General features: G+C 37.8%; 1 protein-coding gene across 2 annotated transcripts; it reads right to left on the bottom strand.

The window, feature by feature from the left end:
- On the bottom strand, positions 1-20722 carry LOC127410648 (wings apart-like protein homolog). Of its 2 annotated transcripts, none has more exons than XM_051645764.1 (20): positions 20402-20722; positions 19074-19525; positions 16040-16691; positions 14317-14609; positions 14103-14218; positions 12844-12939; positions 12577-12741; positions 12320-12456; positions 12003-12114; positions 10507-10734; positions 7976-8087; positions 6471-6568; positions 6288-6364; positions 6021-6181; positions 3927-4042; positions 3590-3835; positions 2726-2924; positions 2459-2547; positions 1684-1779; positions 1-1524 (listed from the first exon to the last, which is right to left on the bottom strand). In XM_051645764.1, the coding sequence occupies exons 2-20, from the start codon at positions 19501-19503 to the stop codon at positions 1459-1461; spliced, it is 3489 nt and encodes a 1162-aa protein (XP_051501724.1). In that variant the 5' UTR covers positions 19504-19525; positions 20402-20722; the 3' UTR covers positions 1-1458. The 2 variants fall into 2 exon arrangements, with proteins under 2 accessions (XP_051501724.1, XP_051501725.1); XM_051645765.1 differs by having other exon boundaries at positions 20505-20722.
- Positions 20723-25787: the final 5065 nt, after the last annotated feature.

The following is a 25787-nucleotide window of genomic DNA, read 5'->3' as shown; positions in this document are numbered from 1 at the left end:
AAAAAAAAAAAAAAAATGCAGCTTTTTTTCTCCCTAAAACCTTTTGGCAGCTTCAAGCCATTCTGCAGGATCACGTTCAGCTGAAGATAAACACAGGATGGAATTATGTTTGAAACACAATTAAGAAACAATATTCCTAAAATCACATTAAAGGTAAAGAAAGCAATTCTGTCATAAAATTATAAAACAATAAAATCTCAATCTATTATATTAAAATCAAGAGTGTTGTTTAAATTAACAGAAGATAAACATTTTTGATGGAATCATTTAAAAACCCAATAAAACACTAAAACAATTTCTAAGTGCTGGTTTTTTTTTTCATAACATGTCATAAAATGGGGATCACACAGCACCGATTCAAAACTAATAAAAAAAAAATAAAAAAAATAAAAAAAGAACACAATTAAATAAAAGGGGGGGAAAGTCTATATTTGATGCGACTATTTAAATCATGGGTTACTCTAGTAAGATGATGATTTTTCACAAATAATTATCTAAAAGAGCCTGTGAATGATCAGAGGAAGTGAAAAGCCAAGAAAAACTAATTTCTAAAATCCTCCACAGATAAAATAAAATAGGTAAAATAAAAAAGTTTGCTGTTGTCATGGTGTCACTTTTTAAAAGAAATTAAACACAACAGATAAATTGCATTGTATTTGCAAAAGAAAGAAACAATGATTGAAACATGGTTATTTAAAACATAATTTCATAAGGAGTCCACAGAAATCCATACAGGAACAAATGGTGTTGTCCTCATTTTTGCAGGACAGAGCTAAGCAAGAAATCTAGTATATGTGCTTTGCTTTGAAATAGCTTGTGTCTGGGATATCTGTACTAAAGATGGTTCTCTTGTGGTTCAACAAACAGATGAACTGACTAACCTCTGATGCCAATGAAATCTGTCAACAACATTCATCTGAGAACCTCACTTTCAAATTGAGTCTGTTTGCCTGTCTAAAGGGGTTTGATCTTTGGTTCAGCACGCATCTTATGACCTCATCAACATATTTTTCCACACATGGTGTTTCAGATATCAATATGTTACTAGTAGGCTTGATATTGACTGTGAAATGGTTTAGAACTGTTGATAAAGAGAAAATATTTAAGCTTAAATCATGGTCAAGTTTAAAATCATTCTTTTGTTCCATAACAGAGCACAAATCATAATTTTAACTGAGGATCAGTGCTTTAAAAACAACCATTATGGAAACACATAGTTTGTGAGTGTGTATGAACAAGAGAGAGAGAGAGACAGCACAGACAACATAACGTAAAAACTAAAAGAATGAAGCAAGTCTCTCCAGTGCGAGTCACTTAAGTGACGTGACCGTAGCGACGCACACCACCTTTACCACCGAAGCTGCTGCATCCTGTCCTGAAAGGCCTAAGGCACGTTGCCAGGTCCAGATTTATCCCACGGAAGAGCCGGTGGTTGGGGAGGGGATTGTGACACCTCTGCTAACAGTGCTCTAAATATTCGATCACCCGTGTGATAGATTTCTGTCCTGTGGTTCCAACAGAACACTGATAATTGGAAAGGAGAGGGAAAGAAAATAACAGATATGAATGTCAATGCCCACATGAGAGCACTCCTGATGGCCACACATTTTGTAAAATCTGAATGGTTTCCAGATACCATGGAGTGCAAATATTCTTCACTTTGACATCACTGATTGCACTTACTGTCAAGTTCATGAAATTAAGGAATTTCTTCAGCATTTCAGTCATTATAGAGAAATCTCCCTTAGGAAGGGTTTCCCGCACTGTTTTCACATTCATCTGAAAAAGAGGTTATTAAAAAAACAAATATTTTCATGAATAAAAAATTTTGTCGTCATTTTCTTTTCTTTGGTGTTCTCTTTGGCTCAAGACCAAAGAACAGAAAACAACAACAAAAAATGTCTTTATGTTGTTGTTAAACAACTATGTTTAATTTTCACACCTCTATGACTTTCCATTAGACACCATCTCTCTCGCTCTCTTTTTTTGTCTTGTCTTCCTTTGAATTGTTGTGTTGTACATCTGTTATTTTAGTGGATTACCTGTATTAAAGGAGCTTCAGATGTTTTTGCTTCTCATTTGTGTTGATATCAAACACACTGAAGTAGATCTGTGAAGTTCTCATGTTTGTGTATGAATTTTGTTTTCTTTTTGATCAGACGTTTTTGACTGACAAAGTTTAAACTCTTGTTTAAGCGCAGCGCTTGATTGACAGATGAGGGTTGGTGCTTCACTGCTGTCTGGGATGCATCAGGACGGATTAGCGTTTACAACTCAAATGCGATGTGGTCATGTGTTTTTGACTATCTCCGCTAGTGGTTTTTGTGATCCGATCACAAAACGTTTTAGACCTGTATTTAGCGCTGACCACGTGATCAGATCACCAAAAACACATCTTAATACCAGGTGTATACGGGGTCTCTGGAACAGGTGGAGAATGACAGAAAGTGATGCTCACCGGACTCTCCTGACATAAGCACCCTAGCAGAAGAGCTGTGTATGATGCCACAATGCTGTCTTCCATGTGTTTCCCAGCATGCTGCAAGGCTGTCATAGAAAGGAGGAAATAAACATGAAAGTTGGCAAGTGCATGACAATGTGACAGGGCACAAATAAAGCATTTTAAAATACACGTTTGAGGGAGTTCTTGAATCTATGAATGACTTCATGTCAATTAGTCATTAATCAAGTCATTAGTTATTATGAATCATTGAATAATTGCTACCTTTATTAAGATCAAGCTCCTCTTCCTCCTCCTCTTTCTTATCATTTGTGTTGTTAGTTTCCGAAGCGACCCACTGGATCTCTCCGGAAGTTTCCTGCCACTCTCCGCTCTGGTCTGCCTGAGACTTTGGTGTCTCGCTGATGAGGTCATCAGTCTGTGCCTCAGCTAGAACAGCAGCTCGCTCCCTTTCCAGAAAGAACTAATGCGAACAGACACACAAAAATACTTGCATTAAAAAGAATTGCTTGACGTGTGCGGTTCTCTTTCCAGTGTTGACATATTTCCTACTGAAACGTTGGGCCCAACACTTTTGGGAAGTTTGGACAGGACATTATTTTATTTTTTTTGTAGTTATGTCACAGCCATGAACCATTATTTGATACTTGTTATTACCAGTCGATAGCAGGTGGTATTAGGGGGAGAGACATTCTTATGCTAGAGAGAATTTTACTGGACATCAATTTTTGTAGCTTTACCAGAAGAAAAAGAATGTAAATTTTAAATGAGTTTATCAGCTACAAAGTTTACTTTAAGTACACTAACATGTACTGTAGATGATTTTGAAACTAATAGACACACTACAAGCAACAAAACTCAGATTTTGAATTCATGGGGAGTTTAAGTGGCATATAACGATCCAAAACAGTAAAATAAACCATAACTAGCTATGTACATCATGTGCCGTGCTTTCTCATAATGTAGTTTCTCAGAATTGGACAGAGCAAAACCCTGAATAACAAGCCTCTATTTATCTGTAGTTCATGTTCTTTTTAGAGAGATGATGCAGGCAGATACATGGACGAGCCGTCCTTAATTGACACTGTCAACATACAGTCACCTGATTGGCTGGGGGCTGAAACACACCTGCACTAGAGCCACCAGGGCGTTTGACGACTTTTGTGTTGTGGGTTCCTTCTTGTCCTCTTCCTCGGTTTTATCCTCCTTTTGTTCCTCCGTTGTCTTCCCCTCCTCTCCTTCCGACTTCACGTTATTCTCTGTCCTCATGTCTCCCTGTGTATCCGTCAGGTAGCTCACATCCACCTCCATTTCCACCAAACCGTGTCTGTTTCTAGCGCTGTACTCCACCAGGTTTATCAGCAGACCCAGACCCTGCGTGCATAAAGAAAAGAGGGTCACACAAACACACAAGCACAGATCATGTCACCGCACACGTCCAGAGGATTATTCATAGAGCTCTCACCAGCACACGGATGTCAAATCTCTGCTCCTGAGGCAAATAACGAGGAACATTCAGAACGCTGTCTAGAGCAGTCAGTATGAGTCTATCCTGTTCACCTGTTTTAGTGCTGCCCCACTCTGAGGGTTCAGAGAGAGAAAGTCTGTTAGCATAAGTGTTCGTTCTCATTCTTTTTATCTTTTTGTATCATGACATTTATACTGGGGGTGGGAGAAAAAAAACAATATAAAGTATTGCAATATTTTTCCTCACAATACTGCATCCATATTCAATATTTTCATATTAATACTTTTGGAAACAACAAGGTTGACCACCACTTAGAGCAAGTGTGTGTGAAAAGACAAAGGTCAACAAATACTAGGGCTGGGTATTGATCCAGATATCCAGATTCGATTCTGATTCACAAGCTCTCGATTAAATTAGATTCCAATTTTGATTCGATATCGATTCAAATGATTCCGTTATAATGTCCATTTTGCTCACGTATGAAAAAAAAACCTTTCTCAGGTAATGCTGCTAATTATAGATACCACCTTCTAAATGGTGTCGATACTATCAAATATAGATATATCGCAATAACTTTTCTCACGATATATATATATAACTTATGATAATAATTTGTTAAATTAATATTTCCGTAATTTAACAAGTTCATCTCATAATTAAAGCATCAGCTGAAAGATAATTTCTTTCATACTGTAAGCAAAATGGACATAACTGACATATACCCAAATTCATTTGAATTGAAAGCGTAATCGAATCATGATATAGTGATGTTTCACGATATATCAAATCGTGACATGTGTATCGCAATATGCATCATATCGTGAGGTGGTTCGCAATACCCAGCCCTACTTCTAACTAGGTACATTATGAAAGTATTAATTTGATCAATTAGTTTTTCATCATTTAGGTCACATTTTAGCTTCATAAAATGAACAAATTCATGTATTCCATCAATAAATAGGATATTATATTGCATATATTATATTTTGTTACATGTTTATTAATTGAATAATCTATTAACAAGTATTTACATTGATTTGTTAAACGTGCAAAATTCTGTACCGTCTCTTTAAGAAAACCAGCATTTCTGTAAAGCTCGTCTGTAAATAAGTACATATAAACGAGAGAGGACTCGAATGGCTTTACCTCATCCATGCTATTTGTGATTAGTTTAATTATTTATGTTTAATGTTTCTTTTTTTATGTTTTTGATCAACAAATGACTGCAAAGAACACAAAGGATATTAAAAGACATTATTCAATGACAAATGGGTTGCGTAGAGCTCGTCTTTGGTCAAAACAAACTTGTACTCACAACATGCAGCGAAAGAGTCTCGCTACTGAACTTCTTCAACACTATACTACTTAATCACAGGTGAGTGAAATCTGAACATTACCAGCCAGTGGCTAATCATCAACATTTTTAGTCGCATAGCGCGAAATTAAGTTGCAAATATGAGTTATTTCCTCTCATTGTAGTAGAGGGTTGCATACAGAGTAAAAGATTGATTTGGGGATTTAAAAATCAATATCGAGATCGTTCAAATGAAGATCGCGACGCATTGTAAAATCGATATTTTTATCCAGTCCTAAAAAATACAGTATTTCTATGACCAAAATGCAAACTCAGAATGAGCTGAGAATATCTAGAACTCATTTAATTTGAAAATGTGTTCATAAAGATCCACTGCATTGGTTTTCATGTAACGACAAACACACTGGAACCAAAGTACGCTATTTCCTCCCACCATATTAACTCTGATGGGTCTATTCTTTACACTACTTCTGTGGCTCTACGAAGAAGGACGTTCAGCACTTGTTGTGCAAAGCTCAATGATGCCCAATGAAGATGAGAGAAATAATTGAGTAAAATGCAAAGAATCGTACAGTATCGCAGCTGAGATATCAATACAATATTGTACTGCCAGGTCCCTGCTGATTCCCTCATCCCTTACATCTTTTTTCCATTTATTAATCTACATTCCTTAATTTATTACTGCTCTTTATTGTAAAAAAAAAAAAAGAAAAGTTTATAAATAAAGCAAGAGGAGAGCGTGGTGTGAATTATCAATGCATCCAAGTGTCTCTCACCATTATCGTGTGTAAGGTTGAGCAGAACTCCAATAACAGCTCTCATACAATCCTCCACAGCCTTACCCACATTGATATGACTACACTGCGGGAGGGCGGAGCTAGATGAAGAGACCTCTCGGCTGTAGCGCTGTATCATCTGTTCACAATAATGCAGAGCCCTACACACACACACACACAGCACAATGATACCACACATCCTTTCAACACAAAGCAAAACTAACTTAGGGAAATGCAAACGCACAAAAATATATCAACACGCGTCACCTTGCCGAAGACACAATGAGCTGGGACTCTTTGTAGGCGATCAGATAAGCTTGGTTCTCGGGGTTGTGAACCGTAACCTGGATTTGAAAGAGAAATTATACATTAAATTAAACAGAAATAGCATGCAGACACGATTGAACATGTATTACACACATATTCACATTCAAAAAGGTGTACACTCACACTCTCCAAAACCCGTAAACAGCGCTCTGCTCCCCATAAGGATGCCACCAGACTCTCCTTATCCTCCTCTTTACTCAAGTTCTCCACACACTCTTTTACTGAGGAAAGAGAAAGATTTCTGATTGATATGTCTTTTAGCAAACATGCAAATCACAAACATATAAATGGGGTAGTTCATGGACAGATTTTGTTAACATTTTTATGAATGTATAAAGGAAAGTGCATGCTTTAGTTACTGGCTGTCCGTTCTTTAGAGTGTTCCACCATTTTTAATTACCTTTTTGCCTTTAATAGTTCATTTTAAATGGTTCTGCAGTCTACTTTATATTATTATGAAGTCATTACAGCTGCATGCACAATAATTACAAAAGAATGAGCAAAATGCTGTTTTAAAATAGCTTTAGATGGAGTATAGCATGTCATACCGCAGGACACTTCCACTTTCCAAAAGTATTTCATGTCAACTACCCACATCAGGCATGCGATTGGCTAAGCACAAAAAAAAAAATGCAGGAAAATGTACGGAGCAAAGTGAACACCCCCACCCCCCCCCTCAGTTATTAACATTGTTATTACAGTTATCAACATTGTATCAACATTGTTATTACCATTATCAACATTGTATCAACATTACTATTACAGTTATCAACATTGTATGTTAATACGTAAAAAAACATTACAACTACTTCTACAGTATTTATTAATCTTGGTTCATTTTAATTTCAACATTTATTTAATATACATTTTTTAATCAAATGTTGTATATGTTAACATTAGTAAATGCACTAGGAACTTCCGTAAACTGACAATAAAAATTTGAAAATGAACCAACATTAACAAAAATTAACAAATGCTGTAAGACAATTATTGTTAATTGTTAGTTCATGATGCCTAAAGCATTAAACTAATGTTAACGAATATAACCGTACTGTAAAGTGTTACCAATAATTATTGCTATTAATATAACACAATGACACATTGCTATTGTTGATCAGCACAAAACCACCCAAACAGAGTGCAGAAGTTATGAAATCTAAGGCCAACATTTGGGAAGGGATCATTTTGACAAGCTATAAATTTGATATAATCATTGGCTCATCTCATATTGATGCTGTTAGCACACAGCCGCTAGATGGTGCCAGCAGCTTGTGCAGTGCTGAGTGAAGCTGTCAATGCAGACCATTTTAAACAAGGATATGACATGCAAGGCTATATCACGATTTCAATCTTAATTCAATCCATAATGCTGCATTTATGGATATCATACCAATGTCTCAGAGGTCAACATTTGCACATTTTAAGAGAGATTTCCCTCAACATGTACTTACTGTAAACACAGCTTTTACAATTGTCACACTGATTTTTCCACAATGTGAAAATGACAATGAATAAAAAATGCAATACTACATGTTCTTAGGAGTGCCGGCCCCTCTTCATCGTGTGGCTAGTATTATTTCTGGATTGAGTTTTTACAGAGTGGTCTCCCAAAAACACAGCTAGAGTACCTTTATCTACGATGTGGTCCAGTCCCCCCAGTAGACGTAGCTCTTCTTTAAACCAGTCTCCTGCTCGCTTTGACGTCAGAGACAGAAGCGTCTCCATTGCTAAATGGCCCGTCTGAGAAAGAGAGAGAAACAGAGAAAATGAAAGTGAAAAAAGTGCATTTAAGTAATAAAAAGGAGACAAGGGCCAAAATGTCCTTTCAAATATTTATTAGAATTTGAAAACACCTCTCCTGCCGAAGTAGCACTTCACACTTAAGAGATAGCAGAAAAATAGACTTCTTTCTGAGAGGCAGGTGTTGAAGAAAGACATGCTCCCTCAAACTTTTATTGTTATACTTTATAGAGCCAATTTTGACACCTTTTAAGGAATAAAGAAAAAATATAATCAAAAAGAAAACTATCAAGTAGCAAGGGCTGTTTACACCTGGTATTAAAGAGATAGTTCAAATCGCATACATCACATAAAGGCAGCATTTAAGTAATCCATATGATTCCATATGTAATCCATGTCTTCTGAAGTGATCCAATCGGTTTTGGGTGAGAACAAACCAAAATATAACTTTTTTCTATAAAACTCGACATCAGCAATCTCCTAGGCGATCATGATTTCAAGCACTTCCTATAGCGCCATCTAGCGCTCTAAGCATGCGTCAAGCACTAGGAAGTGTAATCGAGCTTGAAATCATGATCATGCCTAGAGACTGCAATGGGGAGATGTATAGTGAAAAAGGAGTAATATTTTGGTTTGTTCTCACCCAAATCTGTTTCGATCACTGCAGAAGACATGGATTAAACCACTGGAGTTGTATGGATTACTTTTATGATGCCTGTGTGATATATGGATCTTCAAAGTTTTGGCACCCACTCACTTGCATTGTGTGGACCTACAGAGCTGAAATTTGTTCTAAAAACCTTTGTTTGAGTTCTACAGAAGAAAAAAAAAATCATACACATCTGGGATGGCACCAGGGAGAGTAAATGAGAGAATTTTCAGCTGAGACAGATCACTGTTTACACCTGAAATTAATAGAGTCTCAATTGCATCTCCTTTGCTCAGATTTTGGGAGAGGGTCTCTGATTTTGTGACTACATACAGTACTATGCAAAAGTCTTAGGCACATAAGATGTTTCACAAAAACATTTGTCTTAAGATGGTTATTTATATCTTCAGCTTTAGTGTATCAATAAGAAATATAAATGTTAGTCTCCCAAACATTACTTTTGCAAATAGAAGATTAGAACAGAAGAACAGGGAGCCCTGCAAAAGATGTCATGACCCCCACAAAGCCCCCCACTGAACATCGAGTCAGTCTGAGATTACATAAAGAGACAGAAGCAATTGAGACAGCCTAAATAAATAGAAGAACTGTAGTGAATTCTCCAAGAAGCTTGGAACATCCTATCTGCCAACAACCAAGATAAACTGTGTCCAGGTGTACCTAGGAGAATTGGTGCCATTTTAAAGGCAATCGTGGTCACACAGAATACTGATTTAGCTTTTTTATGTTTACTGGACTTTGTATGACATTAAGTAATAAATGAAAACGGTTTATGTCATTATTTTTGAAGACATCCTCACTATGCAACATTTTTCACAAGTGCCTAAAACTTTCGCACAGTACTGTACATCACTCACTACATCAGTGTTTGCATGTTTGCATATAAAAGAGCAAAATTAACCCCAAAACACATTTTTTACCCAAACACAAATTGATGCATTGAACAGAATTCTCAGTTATTTCAGATCTTCAGATGTGCATGCATCACATGATCTTTCACTGCATGTTGATATTAGGCATACTGAAGAAGCTCTGTGAAGTCTTGTGCATCACTACGTATGGGCTGGTTGTTTTCTTTTAAAGCCGTATGTTATGTTGATCAACAGGTGAATTGTCCAGGATGCCGTTTACACTACAAATGCGCTGTGGTCACATGCGTTTCCAACTTCCTTCGAGTGTTGTTTGAACACAAAACAGCTTGGATAACATTTACACATGTATTAAACAGAGTCATAAATTGCACTTAATTCATTAATACAAATTAACACTATAAAAACACCAATGTCAAACAAAACAGACTATCAAACAAAAAAAGTGGAAAGTAAAGGCTTGGGTATACTTAATTTATACTTTACACGTTCGAGCGCTCAGCCTTTTAAAGTATTCTCTGTTGACCGCAAGCAAATGCAAACACGTTCCACACACTGACATTACAGTCAATGGAAGTCGCATGCGCCAACAATGGGCACAGACGAGTACTGTCTGCATGTGGAGAAAAACTGGGCCGCACGCAGACAGTCCATGCAGACTGTATACTTTATATATACTTTGGCCTTATAAAGCTGGAAAATAAAAATATTTAACACTTTTAAATAATTAAAAAAATGTATTCCTCAAATTCCTTGACACAAGGGAGACTGAAAGGGTTTTTCGATATCACAGTACATTTTAATCATTTAAAAGCTGTTCCTGGGTAGGATCTTAAATGTATTAAGTGCTCTCAGGTCAAAAAGAAGGCTGACCGTCACTTACGTTGATATTCTCCAGGTCTAAATGTTTGTTGTGGACTGTTTCACAGAGTTTGCGGATCTTCTCTTTAACTTTGCTCATTTCTTTAGCCGTGAGCTGATCTGCTACGGAGTCGTCCTGCTCTAGTTCCAGCAGCCTGATCATCAGCTCCAGACAGGACCGGTCCAGATCCATGTTCAGCCGGTCTCTGCTGAGAATGTACATCAGAGACGCCGTGCACAGAGCCAAGTTCTACCAGACCAAGAGGAATGGAGAGAAAGAAGGCAAAGGATTACATTTTAATACCACACTGAAGGTTTTATAAAATGAATAGTTTGAACTATAAATCATGAAATTATTTTTATGTAAATGTAAATAAACCTTCCATTAATATAAAAAGTATATTACAACATAGAAAACACGACGAACACTGCAACATAACAATATTAATTTATATATTACCATTACCTATAATCTGCAATCCAAGTTACTTGTTATTTATTCCGGGGGTTTAGCTAACCTATTTAGCAACAATGTAACATCTCTTCCTCTATTTGTTTGTTCACTCTTATCCATCTCTGTGTTGGCAGACCAAGCGTCCTTTGTCTGAGTGATGTTTTAATTTTCTTGCTTTAATTGCAGACTCCTGAGATATTGCTTTTATTAAAATCTATGCTCACCATATAAATTTCAATGAACTCAAATCCTCTAAGGCCATTTTACTGCAGTCAGAAACAAACTATTTTAGCTACATTAAGCTATTCGAACTTGCATTGATATGAAAAGAAAAAAAAACATGGTGATTTATACAAGAGACCTGAAAGTAGCCGTGATTATACAAACTGTTGAAAGATCAGAATCAATTAGCCTACTGCAGAGAGCCGTGTAATAATGAACTATATTACTTGGCCGAAGAATTGTTTATTGTATTTATAATTAATATGTATAACTATGTATTGAACAATGGTGTCTTTTATCCCATCACTGTTTTTACCATTTTATAAAAACTCTGCTTCACATCGTGCCCCTTAACTGTGGTAAAATCACTGTAATGCATGGCCTCTCGTGGCTTATTGCTTTATTCAAAACATCTGCCTTGACTCATTATGTGGATTTAGCTAGTTTTTTATGCTGTGCATCCTTCGATACATAAATAAATTAAAGTCAGGCCAAATGAGTCAAAGCAAACATTTTCATGCGCCATCTTTGTAAGCAAAACTAACTAGATTTGCAGAGTCACAGCTCTGCATCTGTTCGCGATTCTCACTCGTCTGTGACCAAAGATGATCCCTTCTCTAATCAATCTCTACTAATAAAGTAAACAAACTGCTTTTCAAAGAGCATTATCATTATGAGTACAGCTACGGTACTGTCTGGATTGATGCTCAGTAACTTGGACAGAAGTTTTTTAGTGAATTAAAGTTAGTTGGTTTTCTAGTGAATGAAGAACTGATCATTGTTAGCTTAATTATGCATTGCTAGTTCTTTTGTGGACAAGGCTGACATTTCAGGAGACTCACCGGGTGTTGTTGGGCATCACTGAGCATCTTAAAGACCTGAGCCACCTTCCCTCTAGCCCTCAGGTGCATGCGAAAACTTGGCATGGCACAGCGTGTAGCCAGACTGATTATACTGCAGAAATCGAAGAAACGAGAAACAGCAACAATAAATGAGTGTTTTTATGCATGTGTGCATGGTACGTGACCATATTTATATTTGCAGGGAGCTTGTGCTAAAATATTTAAGGAATGCTCTGGGTTCAACACTAGAAAGGGAAATCACATTACTGTCCCTCAAGCACACAGAATAAGAATAAGTTTGTGTTTGTGTGTCTCACCTAAGGCAGCGTGTGTTGAGGGGTTGTGTGCTCTTCAAGCCCGTCTCCAGATACTCAAAGTCATCAGTGAACTCCTGATTCTCCCCAAACTCCACCACATCATTAAAGTGCTTCACATGCTGGACCACCGTGTACAACTACATTCACAGAGAGAGAAACACATTCCATCAAAAATCTGAGCACATCCTTTTGCTCATTTCTGTCAAATTTATTTACATTACATTTATTTACAGCATTTCCCAGAGTGCATTGCTCACCTCCTTGTGCTCCGTCCTGCATTTGAGAGCAGTGACAATGTCCTGATAAGGCTCAGTGGGGATCGTGACAGACTTGATGACTTTAGGAGGAGGGGGTGGAGCTTTAAACACGCCATCGTCTTTATGGGAATTTGTGTCTTTACTGCCACCTGACACACTGGCCTTCTGTGGTAAAGAAAGAAAAGAAAATACTAAATGGTGTGCAAAGGCAGAAAGAATGGTATTATGTTTTAAATGGTCATGAAGAGGTTGGAGTGCTTTACGTACAGGTACAGTCACAGTGTGGGAGGAAGCAGAAGGCGGCACTTCCTCTGGCTCGGGTTGATTCCAGTGACGAGCGTTATACACAGCTTTAGAAGGAGACTGCATCACATGAACACAAAACACTAGTTTATTAAGAATAATATATCTCAGGCCCTTCTGCACTGCAAAAGTATTTGTACTAAATTAAATGCAGAAGTGCATACATCTTTAAAGGTGAAGGGAGTAATGTTTTTATATTTTAAAGGGCCATGAAACCCCAAAACTAATTTTTTGAGATGTGAACATATGTACAGGTTGCACATCACTGATGTTTGTTGTTAAGGGGAAAGTGGTTAGTTTTCCATTTTATTGAGCCATTTTGTTCTTCCGGTTTCAAAACGAATTTGAAGCAATGTCAAAAAATGCGTAAACTCCGAGTTATTATTGGTAGGACAGCACGTATTTACGTCACCAGATTCTGAGAGTTTTTCCACATTATTCATGAGAAGGAATGCTTCCATCCAATCACAGCGCTGCCTCATGCATGAGCTGGCATTACAGCCACAGCGGAGAATTCAAACTCATGGACATAACGACCGAGACTTCAACAGCACTCGGGGAACAGATTTGACAGCGAACTTTTACATTAAACACCATTGTCAGATCGAAATCTCTTCACAATATGCATCGCAATCCATCACCGGACCTGCGCAAGCATTTCTTGGCTGCAGTTGTGCTAGTCACACTCCAAAGCACGCTGTTTGTGAGGGAGGGCTGTTATGAGCACTGATTCCATCGCTTCTTCTCTGTGTGTCGGATAAAGGACATGATGCGATTGAAATCACACGTCAGAATGGATCACAGTTCATTTCATAACTGCACCGAAGCGAGCATTCCTTCTATCCACAGTATAACGTGCAGAGTCAACTAGAAGTAAGCAATTAGTAAGTTTAGTCCCCTGAAGTGTTTACAATGTGGCTCTATCAAAACACTTTTCTATTGGTATGAGCATTCCAAACAGCCTAACACAGCAAAACTACATTAGCTCATCCAATGGCACGAATTTGGGGCAGGACTACCTGTTTGACGATCAATGGGCTTCCACTGGTATTTTTGCTATGACATTTGTTGACATTAGTAAAGCAAAAATTACAAACTTCACCTCTAGAAAAATCATACCCGTCTGATCCATTTAACAGCATAGTTTTAAAGAACAGACTGAAAACAGAGGTGCAATCAATATTTAAAGATAGAAAGTAAAAATACTTTTTTTTTAGCCTTACTTTTTTAGGCCCACTGAAGATTTTGCGTCCGATCTCCTTTGACTTGTCGGTCTGCTTTCCATGCCGCTCTTTCTGTGACCCAATGGAGCCCGTCTCATCCAACGACTCTTGAGAATCTGACAACAAAGAGGGAGAAAATTAATTAGACCAAAGGGTCAGAGGAAAGCACATAACGGAAACCACCATGACCACATTTGTTTGTTTGTGTGTGTACCTGTATTTGTGCTGCTTTCACTCTGTTGACTCTCCTGAGAATAGCTGATCTGGGGACTGTTCGGGCTGGCTGACTGGGATGCTGTTGCAGCTTTCTTCTCCTTCTTTCTCTGTTTAGCTGCAGAGTCTTCCTCTTCGTCACTGTCACTCTCGCTCAGATCGTCAAAACCAAAGTATTTGATCTTGTAGCTGGTGCTGCCAGACACTGTGGCCTCTCCATCTGCGCCCTGAGCCTCAAAGCCAAAAAACTCCAGTTTCGTCTCCTTCTTAGTTTTACTCTGGGTGGGCCTGAACCTGAATAGAATGACAGACAGAAATATGTCAGTGTATTCTATTCAGTAATGGATGCAACAACACAGAAATCTGGCAGATACAACTTATCATAACAATTAATAATTATTTTAGCCAAATAAGGGATAAGATACAGTCAGCCGATCATTATAAAAAGACATAAACTCCATCAGAGTGACACAAAGCTAATGGATTTGATTAACCCTGAAGGGGTTTATTTTTGCGATAAGGACCGGCTGACTATACATTACTCTGTTTAGTACACAGCTAATTATTACCAAATAAATAAAAAAAAACTGATTTTATTATACAAGAAAAAGATTGTGAAGTGATAAGAGACACATGAAACTAACACAGTTATATAGGAAATTGGTTTCCTGGGACAACAATCAGTTATACCATTTAGCGGTCAGAGGACAAAAAATATTTGGCTGCAGAATGCCAGGAATGACAGAGAGCTGTGTATTAAGGCCGATAAATGTATATGGTTTTACACAAAAGCCACTTTAACATTAAAGCACTGACCATGAATTTTACATGCTTTGTAAAATTGGGGATCAAACCATTTACTAAAAAACTTATTTTCTAAATTGTTAAGAACATATATACTGTTTAAAATGGAAAACAATATAATGAACCATACAACGCATATGTGGGTAAAAAATGACCCAGCGTATAGATTTTAAGACTTTTTTTTATTTTATTTTTTACATAAAGTGGTCTTTTGAACTGCAGCTCCAGGAATTCCTCAATGAAGGTGTCTTCTATCATGTGAACTGACTTTTTTTTACATTTAGTTGAATATTATTTAAATTATAAGACAATCTGCATCACTACCCCAATGCATAGGTGGGTATATAATATGACCCATGTGTGTTTGCTATGGTATTCGATGCATTTAACACTGGTATTATTTTTGCAATACATCAGTTTCCATTTGTTAAATAATTAAATATATGTTTAATACCATGTTCATATTTATGTGTAGTATGCATGTATAGATATGCTTATACAGTATATGCATAATTACACTCATTACAGGGACAGTCACCATGTATAAACCTGAGGTTAGATGCCTAGTTCACGTGAAGGGCACAATGGTTATAGCGTCTGGACCACTGTTTGAACCTGCAACTTTTCTTTTTTCAGTACACCTCACCACTCTGAACAACAACTATAGCTGCATAGAGTGAAATACAAATATAGTGTCATCTAGATTTCACCTGGGTCTTCTTTTTGCTCACATTTTGGTATGCATTTAAGGGGGGTAAAGTTATATATACGTTCTAGTGTTAATGCAAAAAGATATATATCTATTTCTATATATAGTGACCGATAAGTGGGGCATCCCTATACAACAGGCAGATGAAGTACTCTTTACCGAGAAGTAGGTTGGTATGTGGATGTGTCTGACTGTGTGTACTGTTGTGTACCTGGTAGGCTTCGCAGGTTGTGTGTCCGTTTTCCTCCTGAATGTTCCTACATCTCCCATGTCGGCAGGAGCTGGGCTCACAAACTCATCCACACTCCTTTCTATCGAGTCCTGGAAGGTTACATTACACACCGACACACAGGATGGGTGAAGAACGGTGTAGTCCCTAACCCTTCCCCGACCTGCGGGCTTGATCTCTGAACTCCCAGCAACCCCTGAGCTGGTGGTCTTCACTGGGGCAGGTTCTGGTGTAGATCCCACAACTGGTGTAGGACCAACTGCAGGGCTCAGTGCATCACCGGCTGCAAAACTATCTGGCCCTTTATTCCGGTTGGGTCGTCGGTACACTCTATCACTGGCTGGTTTAAGAAGAGGAAGCTGCTCAAAGTCAACAAGTTCCAACACAGGTTCAGGCCCTGCGGGGCACTGCTCTGAGCTCTTGAGCCCATCAGAGGAGTTCCCAGCCTGGGTAAAGCTGTGCTCCCCAGCCCCTGGAGGTGAGTCCACCCCAGGAGAGTCCCAGTTATCGGGGAAGTCGCTGCTGGGGGTCTTTATACTTGAAGGCTGTGAGAGAGGTTTGCTTACTGTGAGACTGGATTTGTTCCAAGCTCCTTCGGTACCAGAGACATGTGATGAAGCTAGAATCGTTTTAGCTGCATTGAGTTGAAAAGAAAATAAGAAATTACATAAAGCTGTGTGTGTAGGGACGGCACTAATACTCGAATATTTATAAATAACAGTAATGAACGATAATGAAAATACAGTATTTGACCCTTCGATAAGCCCCACCTTCAGTGTTTCTGAACAATCCTATCTTAGCAAATGTTGCCATCCGCCATTTCTCTGATGAGTGTTTGCTTTTTTCCAATGTGAGTCTACGGGAGTAATGTGTGTTGGAGTAAGCAGAATTTTACAGAAATTATCCAAAAAATGTAAATAAAAAACCTTGTTGCTGGGTCACTTGTAATAGTGACACGAGGTACCAAGAGTGGTAACACAGTGTTTTCTCTTTCTTTTTTAAAAATCTTTATGAGTATGCCATGGATTAAACTGTGTCAGCCCTAATTCCCAAGTTAACATGTATAACATCAGCAAGGACACTTACATTTGCTCCAAGGTAAAACAAAGCTAATAACTTAACGGTCATTTGTTTATGTATTGATTCAGGTCATAATAATGTCAAAAGAAAATAAAGCATTCACGGCATCATAGTGAGTGTGTTATGAGTAGTTCTGTTTACTTACACTAATGCTATCAGGTGTTTTATCACCATCAAATGACACTTTTCTCTTTTGAAGTGATTGTAATAATCGTTTGCCTTGATTCTGATTCACAGTCTCCACAGTTTTTAATCAAATGACTTTGTAATTATCCATTTATTTTACAAAAAACGTCAGATAACTATGCTTTAAAATGTCACTCTTTATTCCAGCCCACGTAAGAACACGTATATTATCAATTCTGTTTATGAGAATGTTTTGCCAAAAACAGCACAGTTCACTGCAATATCCTATTCATTCCTACGGGAATTTCTGCAAAGCTTGTCAGAGCGAGCAACTGTAACCAAGTGGGGCGGAGCTTAGTGAAGGGTCAATTGCTTGCTTTTATTTCCAAGGTTCCCATTCTTTTGGACCGATGAATTTCTATGACTTTTTAAATTGGACATGATTATTGGATAAGGCTTTATAACAACATATAAGAGAGCTTGCACTCAAACAAAAAAAATCTAGGTGATGACACATTTTAGAGCTAAACATACGGAAAAATTTAATTCACTTTAAGAAATTTCCATTACTTTTGAAAGGATGTATTACTTTTCCAGGCCTGGAAATCTGAATTTTTAAATTCCCTGATATTTCCAGGTTTTCCATGACCATAGGACACCTGTTTCTTTCACCTTTAAAACATTTCACACCAATTGAGATCCTAAGTCAAAATAATTATGTAAAAAATGGCCCAAGTTTTCATTTTTAGACTATTTCACAAAGGACATGTTCTCCATTTCAAACAGTTAGACAGAGTGCAAGTAAATGGAGCAGAGCAAAGGGGTTTGGAGACATGTTTTAAAAAGTTGAACTTTCTTCAATTTGACACACGTTATCTTAAAAAAAAAAAAGCTATGCTTATGGCGCAACGCACATAAAACGAGTGCCTGCGGACATGAAACACAATGGACAAATATAGCCATCTGACACATATGTAGATAGACCAACAATTAAAAAATAGTGCTGATACCTGCACCTAACCCATATTCATCATTAGAGTAATTAGGTAGACAAAATGTCCATCCCTAGTTAAGTGGTTGACAAGTGTAGGAGTTACCAAAAAAAAAAAAAAACGTACAACAAAAACTTAGAATAACAGAATTAAATTTAGAATAATGGAATAACTAAAAATGGAATAACTAATGTGGTCACGCTGAATTGTTAAACCTCAATGAATTGTTCCATGGTCAATTTTATTTCTATTAGAACTTTATTATCTTTAGGGGGTAATAACACCATCTAAGCCTTTGTTTCTGTGCTCCTCTAATGATCGTAATTAGCCTTGCTAAAGAGCCAAGGGAAAGTGTGGAGCTGCGCAGGGCTGAAAATATCTTGCAGAGCCCCAGAATCCATGCCAGTGTACTTAAATGAATAGCTCGTCAACAGAGAGAAGACTTCACTGCTATTCTCAGTACAGTATAAAACAGTCACAGGCACTCAATCCTGCTGCAGAAAGACATCATGACTTAATCACCCCATATAGCACAATGCTGTGACATCATAATATGGCCCTGAATTAAGTGATTCAGTGGCTGGGAGGTCATATTCAGTAACCAGCAATAAGACTAAGCACTCTAAATTACTTTACAGCCAAGTGCGTTTTGGCTCATAAGAACATCAGCAGCACAATAATTACATATTATGTAATTTCATTCATTGTCATGACTGTAGATCAAATTAACTCTAAAGAAATCATAAGGTCACTCAACCAAAAAACAAAATAATAATAATAACATGCTTGCGAGTTTAAGCTTAATTTTAATTTCCCACCTGGGCTGCTGAGACCAAGCACACCTCTTTCAATGCTCGGGATGCTCCCCAGGGTGCCTTCACTGGTCACCGTCATGGCCACACTGGGCTTTTCTGTCTGTGCTGTCTTGGACTGCTCATTTCCAGTCCCAGCAACATCCGAGTCCACCTCAGACTGGGGAGTACCTCTGGACGTTACAGTTTTGGACTCGTCATCGCTGTCAAATCCAAATGGGTCCTCTGAGCTATCGTCATCGTCAAATCGAGGTTGTTTGGTCAGATCTGGGACCTCTGGTTTGAATAAGGGCCGTTTGACCCCCAGCTGGGCCTTATAGGTGGTCTCTCCCCATTTGGTGCTGAGAGTGGCCTTCTTATTGGAAAACACCTCATCAAACTTCGAGCTGGCCTGTCCACCCTTCCGAGTGTACGTTTTACTAAATCTGGACGTCATGGTGACGTTTGTTACATATTCTCTATGAAAACAAAAGTCACAAAGATCATTTTTCAAACATCTCTACAGGTAGTAACAAATATTTATGCTTATAACACCTTTCAATAGCTACAAAGCAACTAATACAGCTAACTATGCAATAAAAAGTTCATTATAACATGATTATAAGTCTAAAGATGGTTTAAAACATTAACCCAAACAAAGTAAGGGACATTATTTTGCAACTCAACTTCCTGTTTCAAGCACATGATGTAGGCTAATAAGCGGGACCTAGATGGGCTTCTGTTCCAGTTACAAACATTACGGATAATAACATTTATTCACTTAAAGGCGCACTCTGCAGCATGATTCATTTAATCCATGAGTGAAAGTGTCCAATAACAGGGCGGTTACTGAAATAAAGCATGTAGCATTCGATCGGTCATGTGATCCTAACATGGTGGCCCCCATGAGGGGACCCTCTCCTTGTAAAACATAATGGCTTTTAGAAGGTTACTGCTGTGACTTAAGTCATGTGAGTGGCCATGATTTTATACATGTTTTAAAATAACTATCTTCTTTAAGAATATTTTTTTTAACGAGGAAAAAAATACTAAGTGTACCTTTAAGAGATAGACAGATCTGAAGAGATAGATAGCACTGTTAAGCTAAGTGTAATTAACTTACAGGAGTTTAAACAAGTAAGAAGCAACGACAGCAAGAAAACAAACACACTGATCTGTTTTATTAGGGCAGAGATACTGCAGTAATGCAAAGCACACAAGCTAAGTAGAGTGCTGAGCGCAGGTTCAAGCACAACAGATGGGACTAGCAGAGCACCGGCAGCTTCTCTACTGTTTATATCGCTATTTTCCAGGCTTTGTTTTAATTCAAGGCTCTACTGCAAGTCTTAACCCACCAGACAAATGTATTCCGAGGCTCGCAGTGGTGTAAAGAGCGCGGTTGGATCATGTATGTTCGGTGTTCGTGAGGGTCAGATGCGCTGGTGTTTGCACACTCACTGGTCCGCCGTCTTTCCTCTGGGCCTCTGCGCTCCAAGCAGCCGCTAAACACAAGCCCAGACGATCTGCTCAATGAGCGAATACGCAAAGCTCAGCTGCGGCGCAATGCGACAGACAAGAAGTACAAATTTGGCACGCTCGTGAAGAACTGATGTTGTTTATTTGTGGCGTGCTGGATCGGTTGGGCTGAGATGCTCCATTAGAGTCGCCCCTCCTTCTCCGCCCCCAACGTCGGCGTAAAGTCTAGCGTCATTCCAGAATACGGGTTGACCAATCAGAAGTACGAGAACTCACGGTCCATGCAGCAAACGTATTTCTGATTGAACGAAAGGAAAAAGAAAGCGCGTTCTAATTTGTGGATCATTTTGGTCGGTGGGCGGGGCTTCACGAGTGAGGGCGGGCAGTTCTTGAAATCAATATATTTTTATTTTTATTTACACAACTGCAGTAAATATCCCAGCTCTGTAGGTCCATACAATGCGAATGAATGGTGACCAAAACTTTGAAGCTCCACAAGGCATATAAAAGCAGCATAAAAAGTAATTCATTTTACTTTCTCCACTTTTACTTCCATATTCTTCTCCTTTTGTTTTTTGGCGATTCACATTCTTCGTGCATATCGCCACCTACTGGTAAAAGGTGGAGATTTATAGTAAAAAAAATAAAAATAATTATTGATCTGTTTCTCACCCACACCCCCATATCATTTTACTTCAGAAGACATGGATATGACCACTGGTGTCGTATAGATTGCTTTTATGCTGCCTTTATGTGATTTTTGGAGCTTCAAAGTTGTGGTCACTGGGATGGTATGAGGGTGAGTAAATGATAATATAATTTTCATTTTTGGGTGAACTGTCCCTTTAAGTCAGTAAAGTGCTCTCACAGTTTTTATGTGCAGAGGAAGTTTGTGATGAAAGCAGTCCATTACATTTATTGTTTCTATTATACAGCCATTGCTTATTAGTGCACATTTTTGACAATATGTATAAAAAACGTTAAATCATTGAAAACTATAGAGCTGTTCAACCGTGACGTCAATTTGTAGGCGAACCCGGAAGGCTAATTCGCCATGGCGGTTCCCTATGGGTTTTTAGAACAGGTGGTTTTCAATTTATGAGCAAAATAAGGTCTGTGATAGACATGCATTGAAGTTTCCTGTGTTTAAAAAAAAAAAAAAAAAAAAAAAAAAAAAAAGGATGTTGCTAAAGAGTTGCTGGAGAAGGACTACAAATACCACAAGCATATGAGTGAACGTCCCTGATAAAATGTAAAGCCGTAGAAGTTATTTTCTAAAAACTTGTTAGCAACATATGTTTTTTTAAAAACACAGCGGCTTCAAAATTCATGTTTATGGTATGAGTGTGTAATTTCTGTTGTATGACAAAACATCCAAGTAACTTAAATTAATATTTGCCACAGACCTAATTTTGCTCATATTGGAAAAACCCCATCATAAAAACACAGAAAATTCCAGAGTGATTTTGGCGAATTAGCCTTCCGGGTTCACCTACAAAATGACGTCAAGGCTGAACAGCTCTACTGTTTTCAATGATTTAAAGTTTTTTATATGTCAAAAATGTGCACTATTGTGCACTAATAGGTCATGGCTTGTAATAGAAACAAAAAATTCCAGAGGGAACCCATGGCTCGAAAATGGTTTTGCGTATTTTTGGACTACAACCTGCTCAGCTCTATAAGACAATGAATAAAAACACTCCTTTTTGTTCATGTTTTAGTTACGTGCTTATTAAAATATAACATCAACATAGTTTTATTTAATTTTTGCAAAGGAATAGTTAACCCAAAAATGGAAACATTTACTCAACCTCATGCTATCCCAGATGTGCATGACTTGGTTTCTTCAGCAGAACACAAAAAAAGATTTTTAGAAAAATATCTCAGCTCTGTAGGTCCATACAATGCAAGTGAATGGTGATCAGACCTTTGTAGCTCCAAAAATCACATAAAGCAAATATAAAAGTATTCCAAATGACTCCAGTTTTTAAATCCATATCTTCAGAAGCAATATAATAGGTGTGGTTAAAAAAAAAGATCAATATTTAAGTCCTTTTTTACTCTAAATCTCCACTTTAACTTTCACTTTCAGATATGAAAGTGAAACTAAACAGGCACCACATGTGACCTTTCACCATTCACTTGCATTGAATGGACCTACAGAGCTGAAATATTATTCTCAAAATCTTTATGTTTTGCTGAAGAAAGAAAGTCATACACATCTGGGATGGCATGAGGGTGAGTAAATTATGAGAGAATTTTCATTTTGGGGTGAACTATCCCATTAAGGAATAGTTCACCAAAAATGAAAATTCTGTCATTATTTACTCACCCTCATGATGTTCCAAACCTGTACAACTTTCTTTATTCCATGTGTAATGTGGAGGAGGGTGTGGCCGGGCCACGGTGGAGCACGGCCGGCGCTGAATCAGCTGATCAGCGGGAGTGCGAGATAAGGGGCAGCCGGAGATGCCGGTTTGGCAGAGAGAGACGCACGCGGCCGTGCTGCACGTGTGTCTGTTCGTTTATGTTTTATGTTGTTTTAAGTTCATATATATCCTTAAACCTTTATGTTGACTTTTCAGCCAGTTCCCGCCTCTTCCTTGCCCATTCTTTAACCATTACACCATGGAACACAAAGGAGATGCCCTAGTCACCATTTCCTTTCATTGTATGGAAAAAAACAGAGTTGAAAATTGAATAGTGACTGAGGCATCTCCTTTTGTGTTCCATGGAATAAAGAAAGTTGTACATGTTTGGAACATCATGAGGGTGAGTAAATAATGCCCATTATGAGATATCCCTTTAATATCATCTACATAATCTCAGTGTACAGTTAGAAATGTTACTCATGTCAGATAGGGCCCCTGAACATGTGACATTTGGGTTGATAACCCCTGTGGTACTTCTAGTTATACATTCAAAGAAACTTAAAACATGACTGTTTTATATTCTGCCACTTATCTGTTGTCTTCTCTTTGTTGCTGCTCTGCTTTAACATGGTGTCTGATGTTTATGGCAGGTTTGATTTCAATATTTGCTCTCAAAATGCTTGTTTCAACTCTCCAATTTGCGTGAAGCGTCATAGATTTCTGTCTTGTCTCACCACCACACATATCTCAGTTCAACTCATTTAGCTACTATGTTACAGAAAGTGGGCAGCAGATGTGACTAAACTGAGAGCAGTGTTGAAAAATAGGATATTATTTATTTTATTTTTTATATATACTATATAATGTATATCAGGCTAATATTAAGATATTAAGGGATATTTAAGCCTTTGTGTCCACTGCACGTTTAAAGGAATAGTTCACCTAAAAATTACAATTCTCATCACTTACTCACCCTTATGTTGTCTCAAAATCATATGACTTTCTTTTTATCTGTGAAACACAGATGAAGATATTTTGATGTCTGTTTGTCCATACAATGCATGTGAATGGTGACCAAACTTTCAAGTGCCAAAAAAGACACAAAGGCAATGTAAAGGTAATCCATAAGAATCCATGTTTTCTGAAGCGATCCAATCGGGTTTGGGTGAGAACAGACCGAAATGTTACTCATTTTTCACTATAGCTAAACCTTGACATCAGCAGTCTTCTTGGCGATCATGATTTCAAGCTCGATTACATTTCCTGGCACCATCTAGCACTCTGCGTATGTGTCAAGCACTAGGAATTGTAATCTAACTTGAAATCATGATCGTGCCTAGAAACTGCAATGGCAAGATGTACCCCATCAAACACAACGTTCCCCTAATGCTAGCGTATGGTTCCATTTGGTTATTTTTTTCTGAACCAATTCCTAACATTCGAAGAACGTTCTTGTAAGGTTCTTAATTTTATAACCATAAACTAACGTTTCCAGAATGTTGCAGGGTGTTTTTTGTGGGATAACCTAAAAATAACTTATACAGAACGTTCTTTAATGGTTATTTTTAGGTTTTCTTTTTATAACCATAAACTAACATACTCAGAATGTTGTAGGGTGGTTTTTGTAGGATAACATAAAAAAAAAAAATGTATGCAGAACGCTCTCTAGTGCTTATTTTTTTGGTTTTATTTTTATAACCATAAACTAAATATCCCAGAACATTCTGTGAACCAACAATTGTTAGCTGGGACAGTAAAAATGTTACATTTTGGTCTGTTCTCACCCATAACTGATGGGATCGCTTCTGAAGGCATGGATTAAACCACTGGAGTCTTATGTATTACTTTTATGCTGCCTTTATGTGCTTTTTGGAGCTTGAAAGTTTGGTCACCATTCACTTGCAATGTATAGACAAACAGACGTCATATCTACAAGTTGGACGACATAAGGGTGAGTAAATGATGAGAGAATTATAATTTTTGGTGAACTATTCCTTCGGTGCTTCACAGTCGGAAGGCTGCAGCCTAGTTAGGCTGGATATCTCGGCTGCCACATCATCAAGCACCGTCGAAGGCCGTGAGGACTTTGTTTGCCATATTCGCAGCCTTCGTTTGCCACATTTTGAAGGATTCATCAAGTGCATCTTTAGCGGTCTTCAGTCACCAACAATCCCATGCACATGTCCCATCTTATAAAAAAAAGAAAAGAAAAAGGAAAAAAATGCAGAAAACTTGTCCTACTGCTGCTATCCTGGTTTCTTCCTCCATATCTACAAAGAACTTAGAGGATCAGCGCAGTTTCCATATCTGGTCATCTTCGATGCCTTTTGTTCTATCTTCAAAGCTTTGAAGAGGTGGAAACCTTTATGACGTAGCCATATTTCGAATATCCTATTCGCACTTACTAGACCGTCCCATTCTAGCGCTGAATGCTGAGAAGGAACATAGACTACAGCTTCAGAAGGACTGGTCTAGGAAGGACACAGCCTATGCTGCGGCCTTCCAATTGAGAAGCACCCAATGAAGCATTGCTTGATTGCCAGGAGATGGCAGTGTTGTAAAGCAAACACTCACGATGACCTTTCTTTGACCTATGTTTGACCAATAAATGTATAAACATACTATAAGAAATGGAAGAACAAAAAGCTAGTCTACTAATACTAACAGTTGCCTGTTAAATTTGTAAGGAAGTGTATTTAAACAGCAAGAAGCTTTCAGAGTGTTTCTGCCATATTTATTTATTTTCTTACTTGCTTTTTAATACTTACTATTTTTAATTTAATAACAATGTAGTAGCAATGGTATTGGTGGAAATTATGATTACCTATATAGAAATGAGGAAAAATCAGGAGTAACACGTTTTATAGAATATCAGGATGTATTACCACAATGA

Source organism: Myxocyprinus asiaticus, chromosome 20 (genome assembly GCF_019703515.2).
Source record: "Myxocyprinus asiaticus isolate MX2 ecotype Aquarium Trade chromosome 20, UBuf_Myxa_2, whole genome shotgun sequence".
Lineage (NCBI taxonomy): Eukaryota > Metazoa > Chordata > Actinopteri > Cypriniformes > Catostomidae > Myxocyprinus > Myxocyprinus asiaticus.
The sequence above is the reverse complement of the archived record's forward strand: the minus strand, read 5'-3'. Positions and strand labels throughout refer to the sequence as shown.

Excerpts from the sequence above, each read along its gene's own strand:
- LOC127410648 (XM_051645764.1), bottom strand. The coding sequence starts at position 19,503 with ATGACGTCCAGATTTAGTAAAACGTACACTCGGAAGGGTGGACAGGCC. Across the intron at positions 16,692-19,073 it reads GCTTGGTCTCAGCAGCCCAG|CTAAAACGATTCTAGCTTCA; the intron begins GTGGGAAATTAA and ends AACTCAATGCAG. Across the intron at positions 4,043-6,020 it reads CAACCTTACACACGATAATG|AGTGGGGCAGCACTAAAACA; the intron begins GTGAGAGACACT and ends CTGAACCCTCAG.